This window comes from Bos grunniens, chromosome 3, assembly GCF_055505025.1.
Source record: "Bos grunniens cultivar Pamir isolate PY7600 chromosome 3, Bosgru_T2T1.0, whole genome shotgun sequence".
In the NCBI taxonomy this organism is placed as follows: Eukaryota; Metazoa; Chordata; class Mammalia; order Artiodactyla; family Bovidae; genus Bos; species Bos grunniens.
Window position 1 is genome coordinate 113,118,255 of NC_141167.1, and position 16,359 is coordinate 113,134,613.

Sequence of the window (16,359 nt, forward strand, 5' to 3'; positions counted from 1 at the left end):
GCTCAGGGCCCAGCTGAGAGTTTTCAGTTTGCTATGGAACTTCCTAGTATGTCTCCTTCTCTTCCCTTCTCCGCCCCCTGCCCCCAGCCAAAGTGAAAGTGTAGGTCACTCAGTCGTGTTCAACTCTTGGTGATCCCATGGACTTCTACCTGCCAGGCTCCTCTGTGCATAAAACTCTGCAGGCAAGAATACTGGAGCAGGTAGCCATTCTCTTCTCTTGAGGATCTTCCCAACCCAGAAATCAAACCCCAGTCTCCCTCATTGTGGACAGATTCTTTACCAACTGAGCCACTAGGGAAGCCCCCAGCCAACATTTCCCTAATAATTCTCAGGCTCCCTTGGCCTCTGGGCTGCTGACAGAGTTGATGGAGGGACCAGCCCTTGCAAGTAAAGCCTCTGTTCGGGCCTTTGTCTCACGCCTCCTATCCCCCTCCCCCCACTCCACACCGCCTATTGCTTGCCAGGGCTCAACTTTCCTGCCTCAGCGAATAATCTGTCGGTCTCTGAGCTCCAGAACCACCCGACTTCCTTTGAGAAACCCAAGTTCATGGCCGCTTCTTGTCTCTTTTGGCAACTGCACCAAACGAGAGGATATTTCATTCTTACAGACAGCAGGGAGGACACTTTCTCCCCCCTAGACAGAAAGGAAAACTGAAGCCGGTGGGAAGGACTCACCTTGCCAAGGTGGCCTGGATTGCTGATGGCATGGCCAGATGCACACTTCTCAAGGACCTCCCAACCCACTGCCAGCCTGTGCTGTCTGACCCAGCCTGCCCAGAGCTGCAGGGAGCTGCTCCGAGTCACAGGTCCAGGTGACCATGTAAGCAGCACAATCCAGAGGCTCACATCCTGATTTCCCTGAAGGCCACAGCTCCTGGTCCATGCCAGCCCACCCCTACCAGGCTGGGCCTCCTTACCTTGGCCCTGATGTCCCTTGATGAGCAGGAGGAGTGTGAGGGCAAGCACTTGCCCCAGCATGCCCACAGAACAGATGTGAGACGCTGACAGAGGGGTCAAGCCAGCTCCTCTCCCACCAGATACTCTGCCTTGCACAAGCTCAGCAGCCACCCATCAGCAGAAGGGTGACAGGGAGCAGAACTCTGTCGGGCTTCAGCCACAGTTTCCTCAGCTTGAGGATGTTCTCATCAGCTGAACGCTAGCAGGGTTGTTGAGGAAGCCCCAGTCCCTGGACCTGGTCTGATAGTTCCCACAAGCTAAACTTGCGAAGTTCGCCTCAAGTGGGCGGATGCTCAGCATACACTGTGACTCACAAAACCAACTTATTAATCTTGTCCTGAGCTCTGCCCCAGCCCAGCTGCTTTATTTAAAGGACAGATGCCCAAGAAAGTTTTCAATCTTCTGCACCCTACTGGCAATATAGAGAAAAGTATATGGGGACCAAACAGCCATTATGTAAGCCTGTCCAATCCCAGCAGACATTGTGAAGGCGAAAGAGAGAGGGTTTGGGAAGGGTGTAGATTGAAAAGTGGATCGCTAGACAAATAGGTGAAATGTTGAAGGAGACAAGTAAAGGCACTAGAAAAATCAGGCAGGCCTGGGGATTTTCTGAAGGTTGATACCAAAGTTTCAACCTTAAGCACATCCAAATTAAAATGTTTCCATAATAATATCCTTTTGCCTAGTTTCTGATCTGTACTTTTAAATTCCTTCCCTTACTCTTTTTCTACTTTCCCATAATAGTTCTTTCTTCTCACCTTCTCTCACCCAGACAGCATGTAGACCCATTTTTGCTGCCCCCCAACACACACTTTGATCCCACCCTCCAGAAAGGCCAGACGGCATTTGACTCTTCACACCGCCATGGAGGGGTGGAGGCATCCCACTTTCCCCAGAACTCAATGGCTTTGAGGCCGCACCCAGAGTTCTATGCCCTTTTTCTTCTGCTTTCCCCTCAGCAGAAAATACTTTCAGTTCCCTTCAGTTCAGCCCTTCTCCTTTTTCATCTGTTGATCCATTTCCAGTCACTGTGTCTGAAGTTGGACTGAGGGGAGGCAGAATGCAAGACTTGCCTGCCAAAAAAAAAAAGGCAGCAATGATTTTCTGGGTCGAACACTGGATTTGCAGTCAAGAATGTAGGTTTCCCAGGTGGCACTAGTGGTAAAGATTCCACCTGCCAATGCAGGAGACCTAAGAGACACAAGTTTGATCCATGGGTAGGGAAGATCCCCTGGAGGAGGTCAATATTCTTCCCTGGAGAATCCCATGGACAGAGGAGCCTGGCAGGCTACAGTCCATAGGGTCGCACAGAGTTGGACACGACTGAAGCGACTTGGCACACACACGCATGTAGACTTGAGCTCCAGTTCAGCAACTCACAGCCTGTGCGATCCTGACCAAATTATTTTCTGAGCCTGTGGGGCCAACAACACTTGGCTCCCATCCCTCATAAGGTAGTTTTCAGAATCAAATTAGATGTATAATCTCCATTAATTGAAGTAAAGAAAAACAAGCAGGTTAACAAGTTATTTTAATATGTATATGCATATTACACAAACAAATGTATTTTTAAAAAAGAATCAAATTAAAAACTGTACCTGAGAGTATTAATATTAAAAAATATGAACAATAAAATTTTGTTTATTTTTTTAAATGCAGACCCTACACAGATTTTTCCCATTGATCTAATGGTTATCATCTCTTCTTTCTTTTTTCCCCTCCCAAGAGGCAGCCCTTTAGCCCCGGGAAGTTTCCTCAGTGTTGATCTGGCCGTGCCCCTGACCTTGAGATGGTGCTCAAGGCATGATACAGTAGGAAGGATAAATTTCCTCCCATGAAAGATAGAATAGTCCCAGTTCTGAGACTAATTGTAAATTTGGGATCCCTAGGACTACCTTCAATTTTGGTAATTTACTAGAAGACAATTTAATAGAAATCATTACTGTGTTAAATATATATGCTCTGGGACTTCCCTGGTGGTTCAGTAGTTGGGAGTCTGCCTGCCAATGCAGGGGACACAGATTCAGTCTCTAAGATCTCACATGCCATGGGGCAATTAAGCCAGGGCACCACAAGTATTGAGCCCATATTCTAGAGCCTGCATGCTACAACTGCTGAAGCCCTAGAGCCTGTGCTCCATGAGAAGAGACCCAAACTCAACGAGAAGCCCATGCACTGCAACTAGAGCGTAGCCCCTGCTCACCAAGACTAGAGAAAATCTGTGCACAGCAATGAAAAGCTTGTGCACTGCAACAAACACAGCCAAAAAAGAAAAACAGGCCCTTTCAACTAGCAATACCCACTCTGAGTTTATCCACAGAAATACTGCCATTAATGCATGAAAGTATTTTCACATGGCTCAAAGGTTCTTCCTTATAGCATTGTTAAGTAAAAAATCAGAAATAATCTATATGTTAATCATAGGGAACAATTTTATAAATATGGTATACTCATTCTATATTATAGTATATTAAGAAGCCTTTTAAAAGAGTAAACTCTGTAACAACCTAAAGAGGTAGGGTGTGGAAGGAGGTGGCAGGGAGGTTCAAGGGGGAAGGGACATATATATGCCTATGGCTGATTCGTGTTGATGTTTGGCAGAAACGAACACAATACTGTAAAGCAATTATCCTTCAATTAAAAACAAAAAAAATGAAAGAGTAAAATAAATGTCTGCATACTCATATGAAAAGAGCTCTAAGGCATTCACAAAACCTTCTGCATAATATAATTCTGTTTAGGTGGACAAAACGAATGTGTGTATATTTATGTGCTCTGAATGGTTGTAAATGTAGGGAAACATGCCTGGGGAAAAAAATATTCATGATGATAACCTTTAGATAAAGAAATAGAATTTTGAGTAGATGTAAGTAAGAGAGTGAGTTTTACTTTTTATTCCACATATGCTTCCTGTTCAGAACTTTTTACAATGACTATATTACATGTGCAATGATTTAAAATATCAGCTCTCAGACTGCCCTGGGTGCTCTAGTGGTTTAGACTCCACAAGAGCTCCATGGCTGGTGGGGGAACTAAGATACCACATGCCTTGAGTTGTGGTCAAAACAAAAAAGAATGTGAAAAATATGTGTATAATATATCAGTTCCCCAGGTTTCTAGATTTTCACCTACATTACATAAGATCAATGTATTTATGGAACTTTCCAGAGAAGCAGAACCAAGACAAGATATATAGACATAGGCAGATAGAGATGGAAAGAGATAAAGAGAACTGATTCAACCAGGTACGGAGACTGACAAATCCAAAATCTGCCGAGCTAATGACTCAGTGTGAAGGTCCTTAGGCAGGATAATTTTCTTTTACTCGGGGGAGAGTAAACCTTCCCCCCGCCCCTGCCCCATTAAAAAGGTACTGCGGTACCACATGATCTGTGTCTGGTTGAATCTACGAATGTAGAACCGCCTGAATGGAGAGCCAACTATAAAGTTACACTCAGATTTTAGACTGATGGGGGCAGAATCAGCACCATTCACCCCAACATTGTTCATTTTTCAAGGATCATTTGTATAGAAAGCAAAATCTGATTTAGCATAAATTATATACTTAAATTGTTACATTTGACAATAATATATCAGAGTGTTTTACAAAAATGGAAAGAAAATATGACTCTAGGTCCCCTGCCACCAGTTTGTGAATTACATCTATTTTGTGAATTATAAATTTAGAAGATCAAAATTGAATGTAAGGCAATTTGTGCAAGCCAGTGTTCCCTTTTACTTATTAAAACTGTGCTCACTTGTTGTTCAGTCACTCAGTCATGTCCGACTCTTTGTGACCCCATGGACTGCAGCACACCAGGCCTCCCGTCCTTCACTATCTCCCAGAGTTTGCTCAGATTCATGTGCACTGAGTCGGTGATGCCATACAATCATCTCATCCTCCGTTGTCCCCTTCTCCATTTGCCTTCATTCTCCCAGCATCAGGGTTTTTTCCAATGAATCAACTCTTCACATTAGGTGGCCAAATTATTGGTGTTTCAACTTCAGCATCAGTACTTCCAATGAATATCCAGGGTTGATTTCCTTTAGGATTGACTGATTTGAACTTCTTACTGTCTAGAGACTCAAGAGTCATTCCTAGCACCATAGTTTGAAAGCATGAATTCCTCAGTTCTCAGCATTATTTATGATTCCACTCTCACATTCGTACAACTACTAGAAAAACCATAGCTTTCACTACACAGACCTTTGTCAGCAAAGTGATGGCTCTGCTTTTTAACACTCTGTCTAGGTGTGTCATAGCTTTTCTTTTAAGGAGCAAGCATCTACTAATGTCATGGCTGCAGTCACAATCTGCAGTGATTTTGGAGTCCAAGAAAATAAAGTCTGTCACTGTTTCCATCGTTCCCCCATCTTGCCATGAAGTGATGGGACTGCATGCTGTGATCTTAGTTTTTTGATGTTGAGTTTTAAGTCAGCTTTTTCACTCTCCCCTTTCACCTTCATCAAGAGGCTCTTTAGTTGCTCTTCGCTTTCTGTGAAGCAGTGTCATCTTTCTGTGAAACAGTGTTGTCTGCATATCTGAGGTTGTTGATACTTCAGCTGGAAATCTTGATTTCAGCCTGTGATTTCTGCAGCCCAGAAATTTGCATGATGTACTCTGCATAGAATTTAAAAGTGTGACATTATACACCACTGATCTACTCCTTTCTCGGTTTGAACCAGTCCATTCTTCCATGTCCAATTCTAACTGTTGCTTCTTAACCTGCATACAAGTTTCTCAGGAGGCAGGTAAGGTGGTCTGTATTTCCATCTCTTGAAGAATTTTTCACAGTTTGTTGTGATCCACACAGTCAAAGGCTTTCATGTAGTCAGTGAACAGAAGTAGATGTTTTTCTGAAACTCTCTTGCTTTTTTGATGATCCAGCGAACATTGGCAATTTGAACTCTGGTTCCTCTGCCTTTTCTAAATCCAGCTTGTACATCTTGAAGTTCTCTGTTTATGTACTGTTGAAGTCTAGCTTGAAGGATTTTGAACATTACCTTACTAGCAAGTGAATTAAGCCCAATTGTGCAGTAGTTTGAACTACAATCCTTTGGCATTGCCTTTCTTTGGGATTGGAATGAAAGCTTCTTTTTCAGTCCTGTGGCTACTGCTGACTTGTCCAAAATTGCTGGCATATTGAGTGCAGTACTTTCACAGCATCATCTTTTAGGATTTGAAATAGCTCAACTGCAATTCCAATACCTCCACTAGCTTTGTTTGTAGTGATGCTTCCTAAGGCCCACTTGACTTCACACTCCAGGATGTCTGGCTCCAAGTGAGTGATCACACCATTGTGGTTATCTGAGTTATTAAGATCTTTTTGTACAATTCTTCTTTGTATTCATGCCACTTCTTCTTAGTATCTTCTGCTTCTGGTAGGTCCATACCATTTCTGTCCTTTATTGAGCCCATCTTTGCATGAAATATTCCCATGGTATCTCTACTTTTCTTGAAGAGATCTCTAGTCTTTCCCATACTATTGTTTTCCTCTATTTCTTTGCATTGTTCACTTAAGAAGGCTTTCTTATGTCTCCTTACTATTCTTTGTAACTCTACATTCAGATGGCTATATGTCCCCTTTTCTCCTTTGCCTTTCACTTCTCTTCTTTTCTCAGCTATTTGAAAGCCTCTTCAGACAACTATTTTGCACTGTTGCATTTCTTTTGGCAGGGGGGATGGTTTTGGTCACCACCTTCTGTACAATGTTATAAACCTCCATCCATAGTTCTTCAGGCATTCTGTCTATCAGATCTAATCCTTGAATCTATTTGTCACTTCCACTGTATAATTATAAAGGATTTGATTTAGGTCATACTTGAATGGTCTAGTGTTTTTTCCCTACTTTCTTCAATTTAAGCCTGAATTTTGAAATAAGGAGTTCATGATCTGAGTCACAGTCAGCTTCCAGTCTTGTTTTTGCTGACTGTATAGAGCTTCTCTATCTTCGGCTGCAAAGAATATAATCAATCTGATTTCAGTGTTGAGCATCTGGTGATGTCCATGTGTAGTGTCATCCCTTGTGTTGTTGGAAGAGGGTGTTTGCTACAACCAGCGTGTTCTCTTGGCAAAACTGTGTTAGCCTTTGACTGGCTTCATTTTGTACTCCAAGGTCAAATTTGCCTATTACTCCAGTATCTCTTGACTCCTACTTTTGCATTCCAGTCCCCTAGGATGAAAAGGATATCTTTTTTTGGTGTTAGTTCTAGAAGGTTTGGTACATCTTTTAGAAGATCTTCACCTTCTTCAGCATTAGTAGTTGGGGTACAGACTTGGATTTCTGTGACGCTGAATGGATCGCCATACTGTCACTTCTGAAAACAAATGCATGTGATCAAATTTTCAACTTGCAGTTCGAAGCTTATAGCCAAGTTATCTTGTCATTTTAATGACATGAGCATTCATTAACCAATTAACCATAAATGAAATTTTCTTGATTTGATAAACCCTGTTCTGGAATATTTTCTTTTCTTCACGTTGTTGTTTCTCTGTCATGTATAATCCATATCAATGTTGACAGATTCCCTGATTCTTTGTGCAGTTGTATCTACCACATGGGTTTCACGTGCCCACAGACCCACTCACTAGACCACAAAAAATGAAGCACCTAGATGGGATTTCCCGATCCCTGGGAGTTCCCCTTTTCTCTACCTTCCCCCCCAATACCACCTCCCTACATAACTCTCACGAGTTCTCTCAGTCTTTCTGGCAGACTGTTCTAGCTGTCTCTGCTGGTATTCCTTAGCACGCCTATGTGCTTTCTTCTTGTGAGGATAGAGTCTTGGGGATTATGTGCTGGGGCCTCCCCTTGCCCCAATCTCTTATCTAGTACTTTGTTTCCATCTCCTACCCCAGTCAGGGCAATCCCGCACAAGCTCAGGCAGTTAGACACATCATTAAGTGTCTAAAAGCACATCAGTCTCATTCCAACTGATGGTTTTAAAGTATCTCTCCAGAACGCCATTTTTTAAATTTGTTTTTAATTAGAGAACTGTTGCTTTACAATGTTGTATTGGTTCAGAAATCCTTTTTTTTTTTTTTTAGATTAAAAACTTTACATAGATTTAAAAAAATAAAGTATCATTTCAGATTTACAAACCTTTAAGTGGAGACTTTTGCTGTCCTGTGTCTTAATTTTAGTAGTTCTTTCCAGCCTATATCAAAGGATAACTTTTGGGTCTTAGACCCCATAAATTTTACTCCTATTCACTTCCTCAAGTCTGAAAAAATACCATTTTATTTTTCACATCTAGCCCATTTTGATTAATTAAAACTTCCACCCCACTTGTGGGAAAAACAAGTTAGAATTCCACCAGTCTGAATCTTTAGATATTACCAATGAAATAACATTATCTACAGGTAATGCTTAAAGAAAGACAATAAAATTTCCTCTTTTTCTACCATTTCAACCATTAGTAGCTTTCCAATTTAGTTGTATATTTACCTCACGAAAAATGAAAGCTGTGGGGTTCTGCCCGGAGGGAGTAGCTCAGAGAAGTCATGTAAGAGAATCAGGGAAGTACAATCTTGATGAGTTGTTTTTTCCCATTGTCTATGGAATTTGCTATAGGATTCTATGGTTAATCACTTCCTTGAACTTTCAAAACAATGTAAAAGAGACACTCTCATCCTTTCATTTTCTTTCTCACCTTCCCTATGATCCCAAGAAGACGTCAAGCTTTCTTTAAGTGAACTTGGTATATCAATTACCAACAGATTTACCCAATCTCTTTTCCTCTGAATCATCAAAATCTTGAGAAATGTGGAATGAACTATTCTGACAATCAGAATTTTTCATAGTAAAGATCATACTAAATTCTTCATGGGACCAGCAAAAGATCCTGAGCATAGGAAATAACAGCAATTAATACAAACTATAACACCTTTCTTATTTCCTAATTCTATGCTCATCATAAAAGGATGGATTGAAAATCTTTGACACTGAAAACTTCTGTTCCTTAAAATATACTATAACTAAAGTAAAAATACATGATACACATTGAAAGAACATATTTGCAACATGTATAACCAACAAAAGGTTCTGTTCAGTTCAGTTCAGTCGCTCAGTCGTGTCCGACTCTTTGCAGTCCCATGAATCGCAGCACGCCAGGCCTCCCTGTCCATTACCAATTCCCGGAGTTCACTCAGACTCACGTCCATCGAGTCAGTGATGCCATCCAGCAATCTCATCCTCTGTCGTCCCCTTCTCCTCTTGCCCCCAATCCCTCCCAGCATCAGAGTCTTTGCCAATGAGTCAACTCTTCACATGAGGTGGCCAAAGTACTGGAGTTTCAGCTTTAGCATCATTCCTTCCAAAGAACACCCAGGGCTGATCTTCAGAATGGACTGGTTGGATCTCCTTGCAGTCCAAGGGACTCTCAAGAGTCTTCTCTAACACCACAGTTCAAAAGCATCAATTCTTCAGCGCTCAGCTTTCTTCACAGTCCAACTCTCATATCCATACATGACCACTGGAAAAACCATAGCCTTGACTAGACGGACCTTTGTTGGCAAAGTAATGTCTCTGCTTTTGAATATGCTATCTAGGTTGGTCATAACTTTTCTTCCAAGGAGTAAGCGTCTTTTAATTTCATGGCTGCAGTAGTATTAGTTAATACTATTATATAAAGAAATTTTATTAATCAATCAATTAATAAAAGGATAAACAATCTAATAGGAATTTTGCAAAATATATGAACAAGGATTTCACAGAAAAAGAGATACATATAGCCAATAAACACATGAAGACTTATTCAACCTCACTAGGAATGAGAAAATTCAAATTATGAATATTTAATTCATAAAAAATAAAGTCTGATAATACCAAGTATTCAAGAAGTTATGTACTGATTGAAATTGTTATATATGCTGATGGAAATATAAATTGGTACACTTGGGAGGGTGAAGACTATTATCTTGTAAAGTTGAATATTCACAAATTCTGATGACCCAGAAATTTGAATTCTAGTCATATCCTCAAGAGACCTTTAGCACATATGTACGCAGAGACACATACAACAATGTTCTTGGCAGCATTGTTCTTAATCAGAAAAACAAATGCTCAATAATGAGACAGTAGAAATATAAATTGTGGCATATGCATATAAGGGCTTCCCTGGTGGCTCAGATGGTAAAGAATTCACCTGCAATGCAGAAGACCCAAGTTTAATCCCTGAGTTGGGAACATCCCCTGGAGAAGGGAATGGCAACCCACACCAGTATTCTTGCCTGGAGAATCCCAGGGACAGAGGATCCTGGTGGGCTACTGTCCATGGGGTCACAAAGAGCCAGACACAACTGAGTGACTAAGCACATATGCATATCCATACAATGGAACATCAATAACATTACAAATAAGTGAACAACTGTACAACAACATAGAGGAATCATAGCAATATAACTTAGGAAAAAAGTATGCTCCCAAAAGACAACATATGATATGATTTTATACAGGCTGAAAACAGAAATTAAACACTGTGTCATTTAGGCATGATTTGCTAAAGAATCCACCTGCAATGCAGGAGGCCCCAGTTTGATTCCTGGGTCAGGAAGATCTGCTGCAGAAGGGATAGGCTACCCACTCCAGTATTCTTGGGCTTCCCTTGCAGCTCAGCTGGTAAAGAATCTGCTTGCAATGTGGAGACCAGGGCTCGATCCCTGGGTTGGGAAGATCCCTAGGGAAGGGAAAGGCTACCCACCTCAGTAGCCTGGCCTGGAGAATCCCATGGACTATATAGTCCACGAGGTCTCAGAAAGGTGACTGAGAGGCTTTCACTGTCATGATTGTCAGCATGTGAGTGTGATTGTTAAGAGTAATTTACTCAACAAAATAAGACTGTCAAATTCGCCCTTTATCTGTTAATATTTGTTTTACGTATTTTGGTGCTCCTATGTTGGGTGTGTATATATTTACAGGTGTTACATCTTCTTGGATTGATCCTTTTATCATTAGGTAATGGTTTGTCTCTGGTTACAGTCTTTGTTTTAAAATCTACTTAGACATAAGTATTGCTACCCCAGTTTTCTTTTGATTTCCATTTGCATGGAATACATTTCCCCATCCACTCACTTTCAGTCTGGGTGTGCCTTTAGATCAGAAGTGATTCTTTTGTAGACAGCATACACATGAGCCTTGTTTTTGTATCCTTTCAGCCATTCTATGTCTTTTAATTGGACCATTTAGACCATTTAAACATTTAAAGTAATTATTGATAGGTATGTAGGGCCACCCAAGATGGACAAGTCATGATGGAGAGTCCTGACAAAACGTGGTCCACTGGAGAAGAGAATGGCAAACCACTTCAGTATTCTTGCCTTGAGAACCCCATGAACAGTATGAAAAGGCAAAAATATAGGACACTGAAAGATGAACTCCCCAGGTCGATAGGTGCCCAATATGCTACTGGATATCAAGGGAAAATGAACTCCGGAAAGAGTGAAGAGATGGAGCTAAAGCAAAAACAACACCCAGTTATAGATGTGACTGGTGATGGAAGTAAAGTCTGATGCTGTAAAGAGCAATATCGCATAGGAACCTACAATGTTAGGTCCATGAGTCAAGGCAAATTGGAAGTGGTCGAACAAGAGATGGCAAGAGTGAACGTCAACATTTTAGGAATCGGCAAACTAAAATGGACTGGAATGGGTGAATTTAACTCAGATGACCACTATGTCTACTACTGTGGGCAAGAATCCCTTAGAAGAAATGGAGTAGCCACCATGGTCAACAAAAGAGTCTGAAATGCAGTACTTGGATGCAATCTCAAGAAAGACAGAATGATCCCTGTTCGTTTCCAAGGCAAACCATTCAATATCACAGTAACCCAAATCTATGCCCCAACCAGTAATGCTGAAGAAGCTGAAGTTGAATGGTTCTATGGAGACCTACAAGACCTTCTAGAACTAACAAATGAAAGAGATGTCCTTTTCATTATAGGGGACTGGAATGCAAAAGTAGGAAGTCAAGAAACACTTGGAGTAATGGACAAATTTGGCCTTGGAATACAGAATGAAGCAGGGCAAAGGCTAACAGAGTTTTGCCAAAAGAACACACCAGTCATAGCAAACACCCTCTTCCAATAAAACAACAGAAGACTCTATACATGGACATCACCAGATGGTCAATACCAAAATCAGATTGATTATATTCTTTGCAGCCAAAGATGGAGAAGCTCTATACAGTCAGCAAAAACAAGACTGGAGCTGACTGTGGCTCAGATCATGAACTCCTTATTGCCAAATTCAGACTGAAATTGAAGAAAGTAGGGAAAAAACACTAGACCATTCAGGTACGACCTAAATCAAATCCCTTATGATTATACAGTGGAAGTGACAAATAGATTCAAGGGTTAGATCTGACAGACAGAGTGCCTGAAGAACTATGGACAAAGGTTCATGAATTATACAGGAGGCAGCAATCAAGACCATCCCCAAGAAAAAGAAATGCAAAAAGACAAAATGGTTGTCTGAGGAGGCCTTACAAACAGTAATGAAAAGAAGAGAAGCAAAAGGCAAAGGAGAAGAGGAAAGATATACCCATTTGAATGCAGAGTTCCAAAGAATAGCAAAGACAGATAAGAAAGCTTTCTTAAGTGAATAATGCAAAGAAATAGAGGAAAACAATAGAACAGAAAAGGCTAGAGATCTCTTCAAGAAAACTAGAAGTACCAAGGGAACATTTCATGGAAGATGGGCACAATAAATGACAGAAATGGTATGGACCTAACAAAAGCAGAAGATATTAAGAAGAGGTGGCAAGAATACACAGAAGAAATACACAAAAAAGATCTTCACAACCCAGATAATTACTATGGTGTGATCACTCACCTAGAGCCAGACATCCTAGAATGTGAAGTCTGGTGGGCCTTAGGAAGCATCACTACAAACAAAGCTAGTGGAGGTATTGGAATTGCAGTTGAGCTATTTCAAATCCTAAAAGATGATGCTGTGAAAGTGCCGCACTCAATATGCCAGCAAATTTTGAAAACTCAGCAGTGGCCACAGGATGGAAAAGGTCAGTTTTCATTCCAATCCCAAAGAAAGGCAATGCCAAAGAATGCTCAAACTACTGGACAATTGTACTCATCTCACAAGCTAGCAAAGTAATGCTCAAAATTATCCAAGCCAGGCTTCAATAGTACATGAACTGTGAACTTCAAGATGTTCAAGCTGGATTTAGAAAAGGTAGAAGAACCAGAGATCAAATTGTCAACATCTGTTGGATCATTGATAAAGCAAGAGAGTTCCAGAAAAACATCTACTTCTGCTTTATTAACTACACCAAAGTCTTTGACTGTGTGGATCACAACAAACTGTGGAAAATTCTTCAAGAGATGGGAATACCAGACCACCTGACCTGCCTCCTGAGAAATCTGTATGCAGGTCAAGAAGCAACAGTTAGAACTGGACATGGAACAACAGACTGGTTCCAAATAGGAAAAGGAGTATGTCAAGGCTATATATTGTCACCCTGCTTATTTAAGTTCTATGCAGAGTACATCATGAGAAACGCTGGGCTGGAAGAAGCACAAGCTGCAATCAAGATTGCAGGGAGAAATATCAATAACCTCAGATATGCAGATGACACCACCTTTATGGCAGAAAGTGAAGAGGAACTAAAGAGCCTCTTGATGAAAATAAAAAAGGAGAGTGAAAAAGTTGGCTTAAAACTCAACATTCAGAAAACTAAGATCATGGCATTCAGTCTGATCACTTGATGGCAAATAGATGGGGAAACAGGGGAAACAGTGGCAGACTTTATTTTTGGGGGCTCCTAAATCACTGCAGATGGTGACTGCAGCCAGGAAATTAAAAGATGCTTGCTCCTCAAAGGAAACATTATGACCAACCTAGACAGCTTATTAAAAAGCAGGGACATTACTTTGCCAAGAAAGGTCTATATAGTCAAAGCTATGATTTTTCCAGGAGTCATGTTTGGATGTGAGAGTTGGACTATAAAGAAAGCTGAATAACTGATGCTTTTGAACTGTGGTGTTGGAGAAGACTCTTGAGAGCCCCTTGGACAGCAAGGAGATCAAACCAGTCCATCCTAAACAAATCAGTTCTGAATGTTCATTGGAAGGACTGATGCTGAAGCTGAAACTCCAATACTTTGGCCACCTGATGCGAAGAACTGATCTTGGAAAAGACCCTGATGCTGGGAAAGATTGAAGGTGGGAGGAGAAGGGGACAGCAGAGGATGAGATGGTTGGATGGCATCATCAACTCAATGGACATGACTTTGAGGGAGTTCATGAAGGACAGGGAGGCCTGTCGTGCTGCAGTCCATGGGGTCCCAAAGAGTCAGACACAACTGAGCGACTGAACTAAACTGAACTGAACTGATGTACTCATTGTCATTGTGTTCATTGTTTTGGGGTTGTTTTTGTTGTTCTTTTCTGTTCCTTACTTCTTTTGTTCTCTGGATTATCAATAGAAACAATTTCAGAAGGCTTGGCTATTTTAACTGCAGAGACTGCCACAACAGGCTGGCTCCATATAACATCTGTCAGTATGCTTTGTTGGCACCTTCACCCAGTTATTCCAAGACTGAACCACTTTTCTCCTTAAAATATCTCAGTGTTCATAGTTTTGTCATCTAGATCTCACATATTGCTAGTTAAATTTATCCCCAAATATCTTATTTTTTATTGTTATCATAAATGGAATCTTTTCTTCCATTATGTTTTTTAACTTGTTATTTAAAGAAAAGGGAGAGTTATTGATTTCCATACATACAGTTTTGTCTCATGGCCCCACTGTGATGGGTTGCAGTTTTTTCTTGATTCTAAAGGCATAGAAATAATATACAAAGAAGAGAGTATTCTTTCTCTAAGATTCCAAGAAAGCAGAACCAGAAACCCAACTCTGTTGCAAGCCTAACATATGAAGGAAGACAAAGGCATCTTACAGTTAAAAAATGGCTGAGTCCAGGACAGGATTGCAGAAAAGGAAAGAACAAAATTGCCTGTGAAAAGGCTTAATGTGCTGCTGAGTGAAATGCTCAGCCATGTGGAGACTAAAATATATGAGACCTATTATGGGTTGAATTTTGTCCCCTCCAAAAGATGCTGAAGTACCAATCCCTAGTACCTCAGGATAGGACCTTATTCAGAAGCAGAGTCTTTGGAGAAAATCACATTAAGATATGTCTTTAGGGTAAGCCCAAATCCAATATGACTGATGTCCTTATGACAATGGAAAATTTGGACACAGAGACAGGTACATCTTGTGAAGTTGAAGGTGAAACCTCAGTGATGCATCTACAAGTTAAGGGATGCCAAAGTTTGGTGGCAAACAACCAAAAGTTAGGGGAGAGGCATGGGACAGATTTTCCCTCACACCCTTCAGAAGGAACTAGCTCTTCTGAAATCTTGATCTCAGACTTTCAGATTCCAGAACTACGAAACAACACATACACACTAGTCCTCAGTCGTGTTCAACTCTTTGAAACCTCCCAAAGAGCCCACCAGGCTCCCATCCATGAAATTATCCAGGCAAGAATACTGGTGGGGGTTGCCATTTCCTTTTCCAGGGGATCTTCCTGACCCAGGGATCTAACCCAGGTCTCCTGCATTGCAGGCAAATTCTTTACCATCTCAGCCACTGTCTGCTATCTGAGCCCCCAGTTTGTGGTGTTTTTCTACAGCAGCCCCAACAATCTGATACAGAATCCTAACTAGAGAAAAGAAATTGTTCTCAAAGTGTGGTTCCAAGACCAGCAGCATCAGAATCACCTGGAACTTGCTACAAAAGCAAATTCCTGGGTCTTCCTCTATATCTGCTGAATCAGCAACCCTGGGGGTATTCTAAGGCACCTTCTAGATTATTCTGATGCACTACAGTTTGAGAACCACAGCTCTGGAAAAATTCCACATTCCTGGAGAGTGGAAGGACTCTGAAAAATGGGAATTTGAAACTATTGGAATACACATAACAAAATTTACCACCTTAACCATTTTAAGAGTGTGTTTCAGTGGTATTAATTACATTCTTACTGCTGTACAACAGTCAGCTCAACAGTCAGCACTGTTTGTCTTGCAACACTGAAATTCTATCTGTATTAAATAACAACTCTCCATTTTCATCCTCCTTCCAGTCCCCAGGAACTGCCATTCTATTTTCTGTCTCTATGATTTAAATACATTTCAGTACCTAAGCAAAACTGTACAGAATCTTTTCTTTTCATCACTGGCTTACATTACTTCACATGATGTCCCCAAGGTTCATCTATGCTACAGCATTTCAGAATTTCCTTCCGTTTAAAGGTTGAGTAATTCCATTATCTGTATTTACCACATTCTTGCTTATTCATTTATCTAACAGTGGACATTTGGTTGTGTTCCTGTTTTGGCTACCATGCAGAATGCTTCTGTGGACAAGATGTACATATGTCTTCA

The 16,359-nt window shown here is 41.0% G+C and overlaps 1 protein-coding gene across 5 annotated transcripts in view; it reads right to left on the bottom strand.

Moving 5' to 3' along the window:
• The window catches only part of CD244 (CD244 molecule), a 37,139-nt gene extending 35,880 nt beyond the window's left edge, over window positions 1-1,259 (bottom strand). For all 5 annotated transcript variants that reach the window (XR_015161263.1, XR_015161264.1, XM_086393640.1 and 2 more), the window contains exon 1: window positions 918-1,259. Coding sequence is in view for 3 of the 5 variants with exons in the window: in XM_086393640.1 (XP_086249766.1) it covers window positions 918-978 (61 nt within the window). In the remaining 2 variants the exon portion in view is untranslated. The remainder of the gene's footprint in view (window positions 1-917) is intronic.
• Window positions 1,260-16,359: the final 15,100 nt, after the last annotated feature.